The 16,084-nt window shown below is 42.5% G+C and overlaps 1 protein-coding gene across 6 annotated transcripts in view; it reads right to left on the reverse strand.

The window, feature by feature from the left end:
- Septin6 (septin 6) overlaps positions 1 to 16,084 on the reverse strand; it is a 77,282-nt gene that overhangs the window by 3,169 nt on the left and 58,029 nt on the right. For 2 of the 6 annotated variants that reach the window (XM_071606664.1, XM_071606665.1), the window contains exons 8-10: positions 15,755 to 15,887; positions 11,970 to 12,160; positions 3,978 to 5,614 (exon numbers count right to left, since the gene is read on the reverse strand). In XM_071606664.1, the coding sequence (XP_071462765.1) occupies positions 5,590 to 5,614; positions 11,970 to 12,160; positions 15,755 to 15,887 (349 nt within the window). In that variant the 3' untranslated portion in view covers positions 3,978 to 5,589. Of the gene's footprint in view, positions 1 to 2,756; positions 3,778 to 3,977; positions 5,615 to 8,888; positions 8,934 to 11,969; positions 12,161 to 15,754; positions 15,888 to 16,084 lie in introns of those variants that run through there. The other 4 variants (XM_027930958.2, XM_027930951.3, XM_027930965.3 and 1 more) reach the window with 4 other exon arrangements.

Here is a 16,084-nt window from a genome sequence, read left to right on the forward strand (position 1 = left end):
GGATGAGATTAAGAAAGGTTGCACGGAGAAGCAGGGCATAAGCCTCAAAGGGAGGATTTTAAATCAGTAGAGGCTATTACATACAGAGACAGCAATTTGAATAATTATGGGAGAGGCTTGTGCAGAGACTAAATGGAATGGAGAATAGGGGTTAGGAACTATTGGAAAATATGACTGAGTAGACAAGAGGAGGCCAGTCTGTAATATTCCTTAAGGGCAGTGTCTAACTAGGTCTCATACCAAAGATTTTATTTAGCCCCAAACCAAGGTAAAAAATTTTGACTCCAGTTCTGTGTCATAGTTGCCATGATTTTCTGTAGGTATTGTGCCTAGGGCAAGAACTGCCCCCCCACCCCTGTACTGGGGATTGAACCCAGGGTTGCTCAACCACTGAGCCACATCCCCAGCTCTTTTTAAAAAAATTTTGAGACAGGGTCTGGCTAAGTTTCTTAGGACCTCGATAAGTTGCTGAGGCTGGCTTTGAACTTGTGATCCTCCTGCCTCAGCCTCCCAAGCCACTGGGATTACAGGTGTGCACCAGCACACCCAAATAGGCCAAGGACTTTCTAAAGTCCAAGTCAAACAAGCATAGAGGTAGTTCAAGTCTTAGATGGATACTGATGGAAGGTGCCAAAAATCACTTGAGATACTATTGTCCTAATGTGTAACTATTTCAAGGAGTGCCCACATTAAAAAACAATGGCCTTGCAAGAAAGCTGTCCTTTTAGCAAAGGACAAATCTTCCCAAGTGGGGAATTTCCAATAGGAAAGGACATTGCCTACTAGAGCATTTACTACCGGAGCCCTGATTGGCCTTTTTGAGGGTATTTGAGATTTAGTTTCTCTCCTTAGAAATGAATGATGGCATTTGCAGCTGCTCAGCAACTTTCCACCTCAGGAGCAGGCTCTGGTCACCACAGCAGGCCCATGCCCCACATCTATGCTCCAGCAAAATTTTATGAAAATTTTAGTAAATTCAAACCAATTTTCTCCACTACCTTGTATTAGAACTCTTCATTTGTCTTTTTCTTTTTTTAATATTTATTTTTTAGTTTTCGGTGGACACATCATTGTATGTGGTGCTGAGGATCAAACCTGGGTCGCATGCATGACAGGTGAGCGTGCTCCGCTTGAGCCACATCCCCAGCCCTCATCATTTGTCTTCATTTCCAATTTCTTTTGAGAGGCCAGTTGCTTCTAGCACTTTTAGGTCCAATGATGCACAAAATACACCCCACAGGTGAAATCTGGCCCCATTTTCTGTATTTGTATGACTCGTATGCTTACGTTTTTTACATTTTTAAAGGTTGACAAAAAATTTAAGTAATTCATGCTATGTGAAAAATATATGAAATCCAAATTTCAGCATCTAAAGTAATGTTTTACTGGCAGACAGCCAAATTCATCATTTTACACCGTATCTATGGCTGTTTTCCTGCTATAGTGACAGGAGAATGGTCGTGGAGATCATATGGTCTACAAAGCCCAAAGTATTTACCAACTGACCCTTTACAGAAAAAGTTTGCTGACCCTCAGACTAAAGTAATGATTCTCAACATGGGATGACTCTTGGAAGCATTCTTGGTTGTCACAACTGTGTGTGTGTGTGTGTGTGTGTGTGTGTGTGTGGAGGGGGGTAGATACTACCTACATCTAGTGGGTAGAGGCCAGGGATACTGCTAAACACTCTACAATGCACCGGGGAGCCCCACACAATTAACTGGTCCCAGATTTCCATAGTGCTGCGATTGAGAAACCTGGGATTAGAGGACCCTAAGGTAAACACTTTCTAGTGCAGGGAAAACTCCATCCTTAATAAGGGATCCCCTTTATTGAATAACCAAGTCTATAACTTACGTTAGCACAGGTAGTCCTCATAACGCCTGTACGAGGGAATCAATGATATACCCCATTTCTAGAGAATCTGTGAAAACAACTTGCCGCTGAGGACACAGCAAGTCCTCCTGGCTCAAGTCTGTATTTTTCCACACCTCAGAACATGCCTCTGCTCTGTGACGTCACAGGCGATTATGGCCTCACTCGGCTGCCCCCTAGTGTTCGAAAAGTGCAGAAACAGGCCAATGTTGTTTCTTAAGGTATCCTGCAGAGGCCTCCAGGCTTCCTTACAAAGGATGGGAACAGCTAGTCCAGTCTTCATTCAGCACCTGGCTATTAGGGGGAAAAAGCCTGAGGGAAATAAGCCTCACCTCGTTTGCAACCAAATTCTGTAAAGTGATCACTCTCCCTCTTGCCCACTTTAATTCCTGGGGGAATGGGAGGCTTCCCTCTCTGGTAGACCTAAAATATAGCCTACTATCTACAGAATGCTTTCTGGGTCATAAAGAACAGTCATATTCATGAATTTGGGGGAACATTCGTATCACGAGATTAAATGAAAGAAGACATGCAGAGTTATTTTCCTTCTAGAATTAAAACTCACCTGAATCTTGTTCCATAGGATGGGGCACTCCACTTTCTTCATCTGTTATCCCGATGATAATTAGGTCAACTGATTAGTTAAACCCATGCTAATAAAGTAGAAAACTCCCTGCTCATATCCACCCAGCCCCAGTGGGAACTTGAGGCTCAAATGGAGGAAAGATGGTGTTGTGGTAGCCCACCAAGGAAGATTTCACGGGCTCCTGGCTCCCCTGAGTTTCTCAAATTATCCATTTGGGAAGCAGCCACTCATTCTTCCTAAGGCAAACTGTGGTGAGCCACATGACCTAATAATTTAGGATCAGATCACAGAGCCATTTAGAATTTCTTTGAATTTTATTGAAAATTGACATAGACATTAGAAAGGTATCAAGCTAAACAGTGCTGGTTCTGGGATGTTTCTCTTGGAAAATGAAAGCCCCAGAGGGGTAGTGACTGGTCACACCTTTGAGCAAAAAGAACAAAGAAGAAAGGAAAAACACAGATTCTGAAAAACATGCAAAGAGGCTCTCTCAAGAGACACTGGACAGTGGACCGGTAGTGATGGTGGTAGGGATATATGGGAATGAGCACACTCACATGGTATTTTGATGCAAATTAAACCAATGAATTCAAGGCAGATTTATCCTCTCTTTCCAGATCCCAGGTTGAACAGAAACCTCTTGCAAAGCCCCCTATGGCCTTGGAAGTTTGAATGGAGTAATTCTGCCCTCACTAAGCTTAAATCCCCTCTCCTCTCTCCTTTCTCCGCCTGAATATTAGATAGTGGATCCATTTTTCCCCCTTGCTGGGGTCTGCAGAAGGCCTGTGAATGCTGGAGAAGATGCAAATGTCACTCAACTCTCTCTTCCATGTTCAAAAATGTTTAATAATAGCCAGAGACAGTTAACCCATTGAACCAGAGAATTGTTTCAAAAGAAAAACATAAAACTCAAAACCTTGTGAACAGCACTTCCGCACCCACAGCTGAGGTCTCCTACCCCAGTCACTTACACTTGGGTGAGTGGTCCTGTAGTTGTCTCTCTGAGGTTACATTTGGTCCATTTTCCAGCTCTGATGAGTCTTTTCCTGCCTTGTTAGTTTAGGACAAGACACTTCCAATTTAAAATACCATGTAAGTCAAAAGAGAGCTTCTTGCCTGGACACAGGGACACATGGACACTTATTGAGTGGTATGTGTGTGTGTGTGTGCATGTGTGCACATGTGAGTGCACACAGTTTAGGGGAGAGGGAATTGGTCGATTTCTGGTTTGAGACAATATGGAACCCTAACTCTTCTATAATGGCAGTCTTCTCCTTTAGACTTAGTGCAGCTGCTGAAGACAAGATTAAAAAAAGCTGGAGAGGGAGAGAGAAAGAGAAAGAAAACATGAAATTAGCCAAAGAAAAAGGACATTCAAAGTAAGATGGGGAGGGGAGTGGGCAGTGTTGAGGTAGCACAGACTACACTTGGAGAAGACAGGTTAGAAATGGGGTCAGTGAGGGGCCATCACCATGGGAAAATCTGTGGAGAAGGTTTGAAGAACACCACACACCAGTTTAAAGCTTCTTGTTTTAATTAAAAACAAGCACATATTAACAGCCACATGTGAATGCTAAATGATGAAAATAAACAACAACAACAACAAAGCAAAAACCGTGATCCAACCTGCAGCTGGGGAAAGCAACCTTCTTGGCTTAAAAGAAATGAAGTGTGTGTGTGTGTGTGTGTGTGTGTGTGTGTGTGTGTGTGTATGTGTTTCAGGAAAGCCATTCCATTCCAGTCTGGGAAAAGAAAAGCACAGGCCATTTCTAATGACTGGTTTAGTTTCACCAGAAGTAAACAGAGAACTTAGGGTATTTTTTTTAAAATAGTTACAATGGTACTAATTAACAAGCCTTTTCAGTGGAGAGGGGGAAAAATGTCTACGTGAGAAAAACTACCCAAGGAAACAAGCATTTGGATGCTTTTAAAAGGCTTGACTATTTTTAAGGAGCTGGCCTGGAGCTTCTTCCTTCGCAGCCCCCACCTGCCCCACCCTCATGCTTTTCTATGGAGGAAAAACACACTCTAGGGTCCTCTAACACTGACGATTTGGTTTCTCTGAACATCAAAAGACCCTGTCTCCAGGAATATATATAAACAGACTGAATCCCTTGGTGAAACAGATGACAAGGAATTTAGCCTGATTTTTGCCAAGAAACAGCAGCAGGACTTTGGGCAATTCCCTTTGCTTCTCTGAGTCTCAATTTCCTCTTTGGGTTACATCTGTCTTACCCAAATTTCTCCCTTTTATATAAAATACCTGCTTACTTTCTGAAGGTCTCCCAAAGGCAATATGGCTTTAATACTTTTGAAGTATTTTGAGATCCTCAAGCCTCAAGAGGTCAATCTGTAAACAAATGCAAATAAGGGGGCCTCCTATTTGTAATGCCCAGAATTACCCAGAAGGATGGTGATTGCTGGTTGGTAACCTCAAAGGTGGATTTAGGAACATCAAAGCTGTAAATAAGGAGTCTTTCTCAAGGAGACCTGACAGCCCTAACTCTGAGCCTGCTGAGGATTTCTTTGGTTTTTGTTTATGAGGATTTTGATGGTGGTGGTTCGTTTTTACCAACAAGTATTGTGTCTCTTAAAATGCTCCACTGTGACTTGAATTTTCCCAAGAAACTAGTATGTGCTTTGACAGCATCACCATCTTGCTGGTCTCTGACCACTAACCAATCCTTGACTCACCAACCAATACATAACAGAAGTGAGTTCTTGCATTGTCAACAAGAGAAAAGCCTGTGCATGTCTGCTTTTCAGTTTTTCTACTTTCTTCTGCTGTTTTTTTTCCTTCCTACTATTTAGTAATATGTTACTGAATAAAGAAATTCCTTCCTCTTTTTTGGCACTTCAAAAAGGCCTAGAAATTTGGCATAGCCTTCTTGACTCTGTGATCACAAACCGCCCCCCCCCCAAAAAAAAAAGAAAAAGGTCATTGTCGGTGTCAGTGGGACTGGGAGGCAGGAGCAAGTTGAAGAAATAAAAAAAAAAAGTGGGGCTTGAAGTACACAGCAGGGGTGGAATGCCCGGTTGCCTGGCACCCCAAAGGAAAGCTGTCAATTAAAATAGGAACCTTCACTTAAAAGGCTAAGTGGAGTCCAGTCCAGCTGTAGCAGGGGATACTATTCAGTACACAGCCATGGATTACTGCAAAGGAAGGGCAGAGAGAAGGCATATTAGCCACAGATCATTGCTTGGTCGCCTCCAGCTCTCACTCTGTCACTGCCCAAACACCAAAGGTCATTGTGCCTCATGACCCTGACAAGAGAGGGCTCCCTATTTCAGAGGGATTCCCAAAGGCACTCTTAGATGGGACCCATTATAAAAATTAGGGCAAATTTTTTTAAACATCAAATTACCTAAAGGTAAGGACCTTCTAAGGCACAACACCTATTTTCTTCCCTCCGACTGATAAGCTTGCATGTTCTTACTGAGGACATACACAAAACACACATTACGATCATCCTCACATTCACCAAAGAGAGTAGAAGACTTATTCAAGCTCTTGAGTCTTCGACCAGTTGGCTTTCCAGTTTATGAAATGGGATTATTATCCCTGCTACTTGCCCTGCCTTATTAGGATGGCATAGAGTTCCCTGGGAAATGACCAAGGAGATGCGAACATTCCTTAGAAGAATCTTATAAGTCTATCCTTCAAGATTCTAGTCTGGTAATAATATTCAGGTTTATTCTCCCTTCTGCATTTGTCAGGTACCCAGAGTTAGAGAGGGGAAATTTATGCTATTTATTTCAGAAATTGTGTATTATGCTTCCGGGTTTGGTATAAATAAACTCATGGCTTTTAAGATAGTTTGACTGCAGTTACTTTGAATAAAAACTGCAAAGGGCTGGACTCCTTTTGAAGCTCTCTAAAAAGGGGCTGTGGCTTCTCAGGTTAGTGAAGGGGGCAGGGAAGACCACGACTGGGACACAGGAGACTAAGGGGACAGCTTTGCTGACTGGTGCTTACTCAGCCATGGTGGATGCAAATACCTAAGGGAAACAAGGATCAAGGAGAGTTTGAACAGGGAAACTGTGGCAAAGAGTAGCAGATGGGACCTCTGAATGTCTGGCAAGAAGGAATGTGAAGGGGATAGTGGGAAGAATGGATGACTGGAGGTCCTAGGAGAAGGAACTGAGATGCATTTCTGAGTCAGGTGACTGCTGACTTTTTGACCAGAGGCCAGAAACCATCCTCTGACTCTCAGGCTTCTATAAACTCTCACAGAAGAGAGGGAAGGGCATGGTGCATATGTTCCCTGAGACATGTTAAAGGGAAATTAGAGAAAGGGAGGCTCAGTTGTGTTGCACGGGAAAGGGTGCATCTATGGGAAGCCCAAACTAAAAATGAAAAGAGAAGCTGGGTTAATGAATGGGTGGATTAATATACCCAAAAAGGGGGTGATCAGAAGAAAATTGTTTGTCATGATGACTAGTGGATAACTTAGAATATAGCTATGTTAGAGTGCCTTGAGGTCATACTGAACTGGCTCCTGGGAACATGCTTTCTCTCTCCTATACCGACATAACCCAGTTTGACAGCAGTAGTGGCATCAGATAGCAAAATAAAGATCAACAACCTGAAAAATATTTTTAAAAATCTCTTCTTAATTAGGTCCTAACCTAGTAATTATGAGCTCCCCACCACCCAGATACCTTCAGCCCTCAGACACTTTGCTAGGCACAAATGGGGAGTTGCTGTTTAATTCTGGTCAACTAGCATGGGCTCTGAGACTTGCTGTTAAGATAGATAGTAAATAATTTCATTGTTGTTCCTTTTAGATATACATGACATATTTCATTGTTTTTTTAGGATCATTATGTTTGGCCCGGTTTCATGGGCCTTAAGTTTCAGAAGCCTCTATGATGGACTTTCTCTTTGGGATTTGCTTGAAAGTAGGATGTTTTGCCAGCTGCTTGAAGTTGCCAGTGGAATAGCTACAGCAATCAGTTTGGTGACTAACAGCAGGCTCTCCATCTAAAATCATAAACTGCATGGGTAAGCAGGGAGAAGTCTTCTCAATATTTTATATTCTCCAGTCCAAACAGACCAAATGTAAAAAAGGCCTTTACGAGACAACCAGGGTATTTCAAACACTAAATAGACATTTTATGTTAGCAAATTATTGTTAATTTTGTAGGTGTGATAATGCTGGGAGTGTGGTTATTATTATTATTTTTTGGAGTCATTATCTTTTAGAAATACATACTAGAGCATGTACACATAAAATGACAGAGGTTTTGCCTTACAATAATCCAGCAGGTCTGTGGTAATTGATGAAATAAAATTGGCCCTATGTTGATGGTTTATTTGGTGACTAGATTGTGGGTACACAAGGCTGCAGTGAACTATTCTCTCTTTTTTTGCTCACGCTTGGAAGTTTCCATGGCAAGATTTTTTAAATAATAAGAAGCCTAATTATGTTAAATGAAAAATATTTATATTCCTGTTCCTCCATTACCTGAGCCTAGCAAAGTAGATAGAAGGTGCTTAATCACTGCTTTCAGCCTCCCTGTGACCTAGTTGACACCAGGGACAGCTTTATTTACTTCTCTAGATATAACACCTAGCTCTCAGGAATCCTTACCAAAGGATACCCCTTCCTTAGCAGAGGTTTTCATGAAGATGGTACTTGTAGAATTAAATGTAAGACCACCTCTATAATATCTATGTTTCTTCATTTTCTTCCTCTTTGATTACGGTTTGGGGGAAAAGCCAAAAGGAAAACAGAGAACTTGAACTCCTCAGATAAGAAACAGCCACCAGAGGGAAACAGAATCAAGTTTACATCAGCTTTGTACATTTCCAAATCTGGGATTAATGCTGACTATGACACTGCAGGACAGTTTCTTGTATCACCAGTTAATTTTGAAAGTAATGATTATGTATATTAAAAAAAAAAAAAACGGCCTGTAATTCCAGCGGCTCAGGAGGCTGAAACAAGAGGATCACACGTTCAAAGCCAACCTCAGCAATTTAGCGAGGCCCTGAGCAATTTAGCAAGATCCTATTTCAAAATAAAAGATAAAAAAGAAAGGGCTGGGGATATGGCTCAGTAGTTAAATGTCCCTGGTTTCAATCCCCAGTATCAAAAAAAAAAGAAGAAGAAGAAAAAGAAAAAAGAAAGAAAGAAGGCCAAAATTGAAACCTCAAATACTGATCACATCTATGCTACCCAGCTGTTCTATCAGCAAAAGTCTGCAAAAGCCCCCCTTTACATCAGGCAGGCAGGCAGACATTCCACATATATGCTTGAAACCACCCCAGGCTATTTCTTCATATCATAAGACATAAGAGGAAACCAGCTAATCTAATGAAGTAGTTTCTTTTATGATTAGATATGTGTGTTAGGGGTGTGGGGTTTGGGGAGATATGTTCTAGGAGCCACTGCCAGTTCTACTTAGAGTTAATAAAGCTTACCAGGACCCTGGGTCTCATGCAGCATGCAGCAAACAGCAGAGTTAACTGTAAAACAGTAAGAGCTAATGAAGGTGGGGTGAGCACGAAGAGAAATCAACTATTATGAGTTGACACAATGAAGAGTTAGAGATCAAAAGAGATTAGGAGTGCAGGGAGGGGCAAAGGGAAGGGTGGACTGGTAGGCACCCCTCAAACACTGGTACTCTTTCTTGATCTTTCTAATAGCAGCCAAAGGATCTCCTGAATATGAGACTCTACTAGATCCACCTGCCCACTCTTGAGAAGAAATCTACTACCACCATTTCTATCCTCAAAACTCGCCGCCACCATCATGATGGTAGCAGAGTGGCACAGGTCTAATGGTGGGTCTTCCAGAAGTTAATCAATTGTTCATGGAATTATATAAGGAGCCCAGACCTGGGTTTACTTATACATTTGGGAGTGTGGAAGAGGACTGGCTATTTTTTTAGGCCATTATTGCTCATATGAGGTACCACGTCCCAGCAAGGTTTTCACCCATCTCAGAACTGGAAATGGGTACCATTACCAACCCCAGATATTTCTGGAGACTGGAGAGGTATTTCCCTATACAGGGTCTTTTGCTTGGGTTGGGGGAAAGTCAGATAATCTGAGGCAATAAGAAGAAAGCCTGGTCTGAGGAGAGTTCTCACAGAACATTTTGAAAGGGGACTATTTATTATTTATTATTATTTATTTAGTGTCAGTGTCCTCTTAGCAAAATACATAATCTCCCAATTCCTGCAAGTGGGCAACTGCCCCAGGGATATAGTTATCAAATACCACGGGATTACAAAGGCAAAAGATTAGAGCCCCAAAGGTAATTTTTCTGATCTTAAAAACTGGAAATGGGGGGCTGGGGCTGTGGCCAGTGGTAGAGCACTTGTCTTGCAAGTGTGAGGCCCTGGGTTCAATCCTCAGCACCACATAAATAAAAAATAAAGGTATTATGTCTACCTACAACTAAAAAAAATTAAAAAAAAAAACTGGAAATGGGCTAGGGTTGTGGCTCAGTGGTAGAGTGCTTGCCTAGCATATGTGAGGCACTGGGTTCAATTCTCAGCACCACATATAAAAAAAAGGTCCATCAATAACTAATACAAAAATTTTTAAAATACTGGAAATGCCTGTAATCCCAGCTACTCAGGAGGCTAAGGCAGGAGGAGTTCAAGTTTAAGGCCAGCCTCAGCAACTTAGTAAGACCCTGTCTCAAAATAAAATTTAAAAATGGGCTGGGAGTATAGCTCAGGGCTATAGAGCACTTTCCTAGCATGTGTGAGGCCCTGGGTTCAATCCCCAGCACCACATACACATACGCACACAAAAAGAAGGCATCCATTTCTGCTGGTACAACTAATATAACCATGACAGGTAATACCAAAAAGTTCATTAATCAGTGAATTTTGACATATAGTATTAAGATTCAATAACCAGGGGCTGGGGTTGTCGCTCAGTGGCAGAGCACTTGCCTCGTACATGTGAGGCCCCAGGTTCGATCCTCAGCACCACATAAAAATAAATAAATAAACAAAGATATTGTGTCCTTGTATAACTAAAAAATATTTAAAAAAAAGATTCAGTAATGAAAATCTCTAGATTTCAAATGACACATTTGTTAGTCTAGTGTGAAAAAATTAGATTGCAAAAGTGAGTGCCTTCAAATATGAAATGTTTTACAATTGTACGAAGTTATTCAAAGTCACAGTTATGCAAAGTTGTACACTGTGTTATTCCTAAGTAATAAGCCAGGCACAGAGGAAAGGAAGATGTTTCTTCCTTTTGGCAAGTATCCAATAGACAAGTCCAGGAATGGGTGGCTAAAAGAAGGCAATGGGGGCTGGGATTGTGGTTCATCGGAAGAGCACTCCCCTAGCACGGGCGGGGCCCGGGTTGGATCCTTAGCACCACATAAAAATAAAAAAGGTATTGTGTTGTGTCCATCTACACCTAAAAAATAAATATTTTTTAAAAATTAAAAAAAAAAAACAAATAAAAAATAAAAGAAGGCAATGACCATGGACACCTTGCAAGTCCTATTTAGTAAGGACATTGCTAAACACTCCATCTTGGAACTCCTTGGGTTGCACTATACAAGCAACCAAAGAGCATAAGAGCACTCACTGCTGGATGTTTTCTTGGTGTTGTATAGGTCTGACTAGAAAAGCTTTTCTCTTCTCTGGTTCTGAGATGAGGAATGGGTAACTTTGGCAAGCATTGACTATTGACCAGGACCATTAGGAAGGGGTGGGGTCAGGACTACTGACACACACTGTAACCTGGAGCACATTTGATCCTGCTTTCCCAAGTACCAGAGGAGACAGATTCGTTTTTCAGTCACTTCCCCAGCTTGAGGATGGGGCACTCAAAGGATGCCAACATCTGAAGGCTCCCCACTAAGTTCTCAGTACCCCAGGCTGGGCACAACTAAGCAGCCAGCAGGAAGGCATAGAAAAGGGTGGAAAACAGGGGCTGGGATGCAGCCTTCAGTGGAAGCAGTTAAATTCTGTTGGCTGCAGCTAAAGAGAACTGAGGCAGGTGAAAGCTGGACTATGGGCATGGAAACGTGGGCAACCTCAGATACAGGACGAGCAAGCAGGCCTGGAAACATCAGGTCCAACCTCCTTGTGGTGGGGAGCTGGGAGGAGGTGTCCAGAGGCATCTGCTAAAAGGTTCTCTTTATTCTACCACCCTCTATCCGCCCTTCCTTTTTCTTCCACTCCTTACAACTTGCATTTCTCCCTGTTTTCTCCCTTCTACTCTCTCACATTCCCTTTGCTTTTCCTCTCCTTTCCCTTGCTTTTTCATCTCCCTTTTGCAGAGTTTTTCTAAGTAGCCCAAACAGAGGGGCTGAACCTCTGGGACCCAACCCTCCCCTACACTCAGTTCTCCAAACAGGGAAACCAAAGGTTCCATGGGGACCAGTTATAGGTATTCAAATTAGTCTAAAAGCATGTGGTTCATGCCTGGTCACCAGCCCTTAGCCCCCTCAGCCTCTGGGTCCTGCTCTGGGGAGATGAGCAGAAGGAAAAAGGAACCACCAACCTAGATAAGCCTGCTACTTACTTTTTCTTCTCTTTATCTCTTTTCAGAGTCTGTGAGCCTCCAGCCTGGGAACCCTGAGACTGGAGCAACTCGGCCGCCGTCTTTCTCTGTTTGAAAGCATTCACTTCATCATCCAGGGATTTCTTCTTATCCTCCAGCTTCTTCTTCTCATCTTGGTGAAGTTTCTTCAAACGGTCAAATTTCTCATGCAGCTGTCAGGGAGACAGAGATTAGAAAAAAGTCCCTCAAGGTAGCCTCCAACCCAGCAGAATGAGGACTGGCAAGGCTGCAACTTTGTAGGACCCCTGGACCGCAGGACACATTTCTGCCAGGTATTGCCATGATGGTATCAAAAGGCACACTGCTGTAAGCAGTTCTCTCCACCTGGTATTTTATCTCAAAATCTCTGCTTCTGAAATGGTCAAGGAACAGTGTGTTCTGTGTCATCCAACATTATGTTGAAAAGAATCCCCATAGCAAGCATGGTGGTGGACAGCTGCAACGGCAGTGACTCAGAAGGCTGAGGCAGAAGGATCACAAGTTCAAGGCTAGCCTTAGCAACTTAGTGAGGCACTAAGCAACTTATCGAGACTCTATATCAAAATAAAAAATAAAAGCCTCAGTGGTAGAGCGTCCCATCCCTTTTTATTTTTTTTTTTATTTTGAGACAAGGCCTTGCTAAGTAGTGGAGACTGGCTTTAAAACTGAAATCCTGTTCAGCCTTCCAAGTCGCTGGAAGGATAGGTGTGCACCACCACACTCAGCTAATTATTACAACAATCAGATGAGGTAGGTTCTGCTATTGTATCCAATTTTATAAGGAAACAGGAGGTCTGAGAAATGAAAGCATTTGCCCAGACAAACCAAACTTTAGAGGATTATGTAATAGGACCTCCCATATGTAAGAAGCCCCCACTTTTCTTATCCCTTGCAATGAGGGAGGATTACAAAGAAAACTGCAGCAATGATAAATATGGTCTAAGGAAATACTTGGCTTTCGTCATGAAAGGAGATAAAAAGATCTTATAAAATGGAATGAGTGCGGACACCCTAATCTTAACCAGAGGTGAGGCTCAACTAACCCTGAATAGAACCAGAAACCTAAAGAACCACAAGCATATTCTGCTATGCCACTGTGACAAACAGATCAGGTGCAAGAACCATAGGCTCTGCCTTGCATGCACAAGGCCCTGGGTTCAATCCTCAGCACCACAACAAAACAAAAGAACCATAAGCTGTCACAAACTAGAATGTGGAAACTATTCTATAAAGTAAGAGCAGATCAAGCAGAATTTCACTTTATTTGGAGGATTCAGGGGAGAATTTAGGATTCTGTAGCACTCGCCACACATTAAGAAGGTCAGTATTCTGGGTCCTGTGGGTATTTGGAATTGTCACTTAGTAAGGTGTGGTAAGTGACAAACTTGTTGTATAAGATGGTTTTTACTAGTCACTTGGAGTAAGGGGGTCACTTGGGCTGCCCATCAGTTTAACCTAGCTTTTGTTTGTTGCAACTTTTATTCATTTATCATTGAGATCCCCTCGCCTCTCCTCCTAAAAGGGCTGGGTGATATTTTTCTTCTTAAAAGTGAAACTGAAATAAAATCAATACCCTTTCCATGGGCTTGGTGATAACCCTTGAGAGTCACAGCAGATTAGACATGGAAAAGACTTGGGAAGTAATTAAATGCTTCTCTTCTTTATGGTAGAGGCTTTTTTTATATCATTATTTTATTTATTTATTTTTACATGATGCTGGGGGTCGAACCCAGTGCCTCACGCACTGAGCTACAACCCCAGCCCCATTGTAGAGGATTTTGAAGCCCAGAGACGCAAAGCAGTAGCTGACATGACCAAACGTACCTGAGGTCAATTAATCTGTCAGGCAGAGGTGGATTGGTAGGGGAGACCTTGGAGGCCAGGTCATGGCTTAGAGAACTAACTACATGTTTAGGAAGGATTGTCAAACCTTAGTTTAAGAACTTGCTAGGCCTGGACAGATAAACCATAAAATGAAATGGAACATAATAACCAAGTATACAGGGAAATGCCCCATCTGTCCCTGTGTTAGGTTTTAGCAAATTATCTAGGACCACCTGAAACCACCTTTCCCCATAGCCACCAGAGAAAGTAGAATGGCCCAGGTCAGCAAGAAAGTCATTAGTTGTCCCTATAGAGTTCTGAACTCCCAGGAAAGGGAAAGTAATCAGCCGTAACCTCAAGGGCTGGACTTTATACCTGTATTTCTCAACAGTATTTTCTGTGATACTGAAAATGTTCTGTATCTGTGTTGTTCAATATAATAGTCACTAGCTGCCAGACATGGTGGCACATGCTTATAATCCCAGTGACTCGGGAGGCTGAGGCAGGAGGGTCACAAGTTTGAGGCTACCCTCAGCAACTTAGTGAGGCCCTTAGCAACTTAGTGAGACCCTGTTTCTAAATAAATAAATAAATAGATAGATAGATTAAGAGGGCCAGGGAAGTGGCTCAGTGGTTAAGAACCATTGGGTTCAATCCCAGATATTTTTTTTAAATATTTTTAGTTGTAGTTGGACACAAAACCTGTATTTCATTTATTTTATTTTTATGTGGTGCTGAGGATTGAACCCAGGGCTTGCATGTGCTAGGTGAGCGCTCTACCACTGAGCCACAACCCCAGCCCTCAATCCCAGGTATTTAATAATAGTAATAGCCAATAGTTGCATGAGAACCAAGCATTTGAAATATGGCTAATGAGAGTAATAAACTGAGTTTTAAATGTTATTGTATAATTCAAATTGCTAAAAAGATTAGGTTTTTGGGCTGGGGATGTGGCTCAAGCGGTAGCGCGCTCGCCTGGCATGCGTGCGGCCCGGGTTTGGTCCTCAGCACCACATACAAAACAAAGATGTTGTGTCTGCCGAAAACTAAAAAATAAATATTAAAAAAAATTTTTAAAAAAGATTAGGTTTTAAGTGCTTTCACCACACAAAAAAATTGATAAGTATAGTAAATGAGAGATTTGTTAAATAAGTCAATCCAATCATTCCACAATGTACCAAAGCATCACATTGTATCCCATAAATGTATACAATTATCATTTGTCAATTAAAAATGAAATTTCAGCCAGATGCAGTGGCACATGCCTGTAATCCCAGTGGCTTGGGAGGCTGATGCAAGAGGATCTCAAGTTCAAAGCCAGCCTCAGCAATGGTGAGGAACTAGGCAACTTAATGAGACCCTGTCTCTAAATAAAATACAAAATAGGGCTGGGGATGTGGCTCAGTGGTTGAGTGCCTCTGAGTTCAATCCCCAGTACCGTCCCCCAAGTTCAAGAAACTTAAGTAACCACGTGTAGCTAGTGGCTACCATTATCGCATGCAAGGCTCTGGAGAATTAGGTAACACAGAGAAAACCTCTCAGCCTCAGGTGAAAGGCAAAAAAGACACAGATCTAGCCAGGCTCAGTGGTACATGCCTGTAATCCCAGTGGCTTGGGAGAATAAGGCAGGAAGATAGAGTTCAAAGCCCACCTCAGCAAAAAATCAGGAGCTAAGCAACTCAGTGAGACCCTGTCTCTAAATAAAATACAAAATAGGACTGGGGATGTGGCTCAGTGGTCCAGTGTCCCTGAGTTCAATCCCTGGTACCAAAAAAAAAGAAAAAAGAAAAAAAAAAAGCTCTACCCAGCCAAGGTAGGAGAAGCTGTGCTCCATTCCTGCCTAGAGGCCACAAGGCTCTTACCCAGGGTGAAGCCCGTCATGGGCTTCCACGCCCTGATGGACCTCCCTTCCCTTCCTGCTTGGCACCCAGGCTCCCATTTACCTCTTTCTCTGCCTCTTTGAGCTCCGCTTCTTTCTCTTTGACTCTCTGGACGAACATCTGTCTCATCTCCTCTTCCTTTTTCTGCAGCTCTCCTAGGAATTCATTTCTTTTGGCCTCATATGTCTCCTGTAAACTGCGAGCATGGTCAGGTTAATCCCTCTGCCTTCAGAGGGGCTCTTTGATGAAAACTGTCTCCAACCATCCTCCCTGAGTTCCTTCATCCTCCCCCCAATTTTAATAGAGATGCAAAAATAGAACCACAAAGCAGCAGGCAGCTGGCTTGGCACATGACGGTGGATCGTAGGGCTACTTGAGGGAAAAAAGTGGGCC

Source organism: Marmota flaviventris, chromosome X (genome assembly GCF_047511675.1).
Source record: "Marmota flaviventris isolate mMarFla1 chromosome X, mMarFla1.hap1, whole genome shotgun sequence".
NCBI classification, from domain to species: domain Eukaryota; kingdom Metazoa; phylum Chordata; class Mammalia; order Rodentia; family Sciuridae; genus Marmota; species Marmota flaviventris.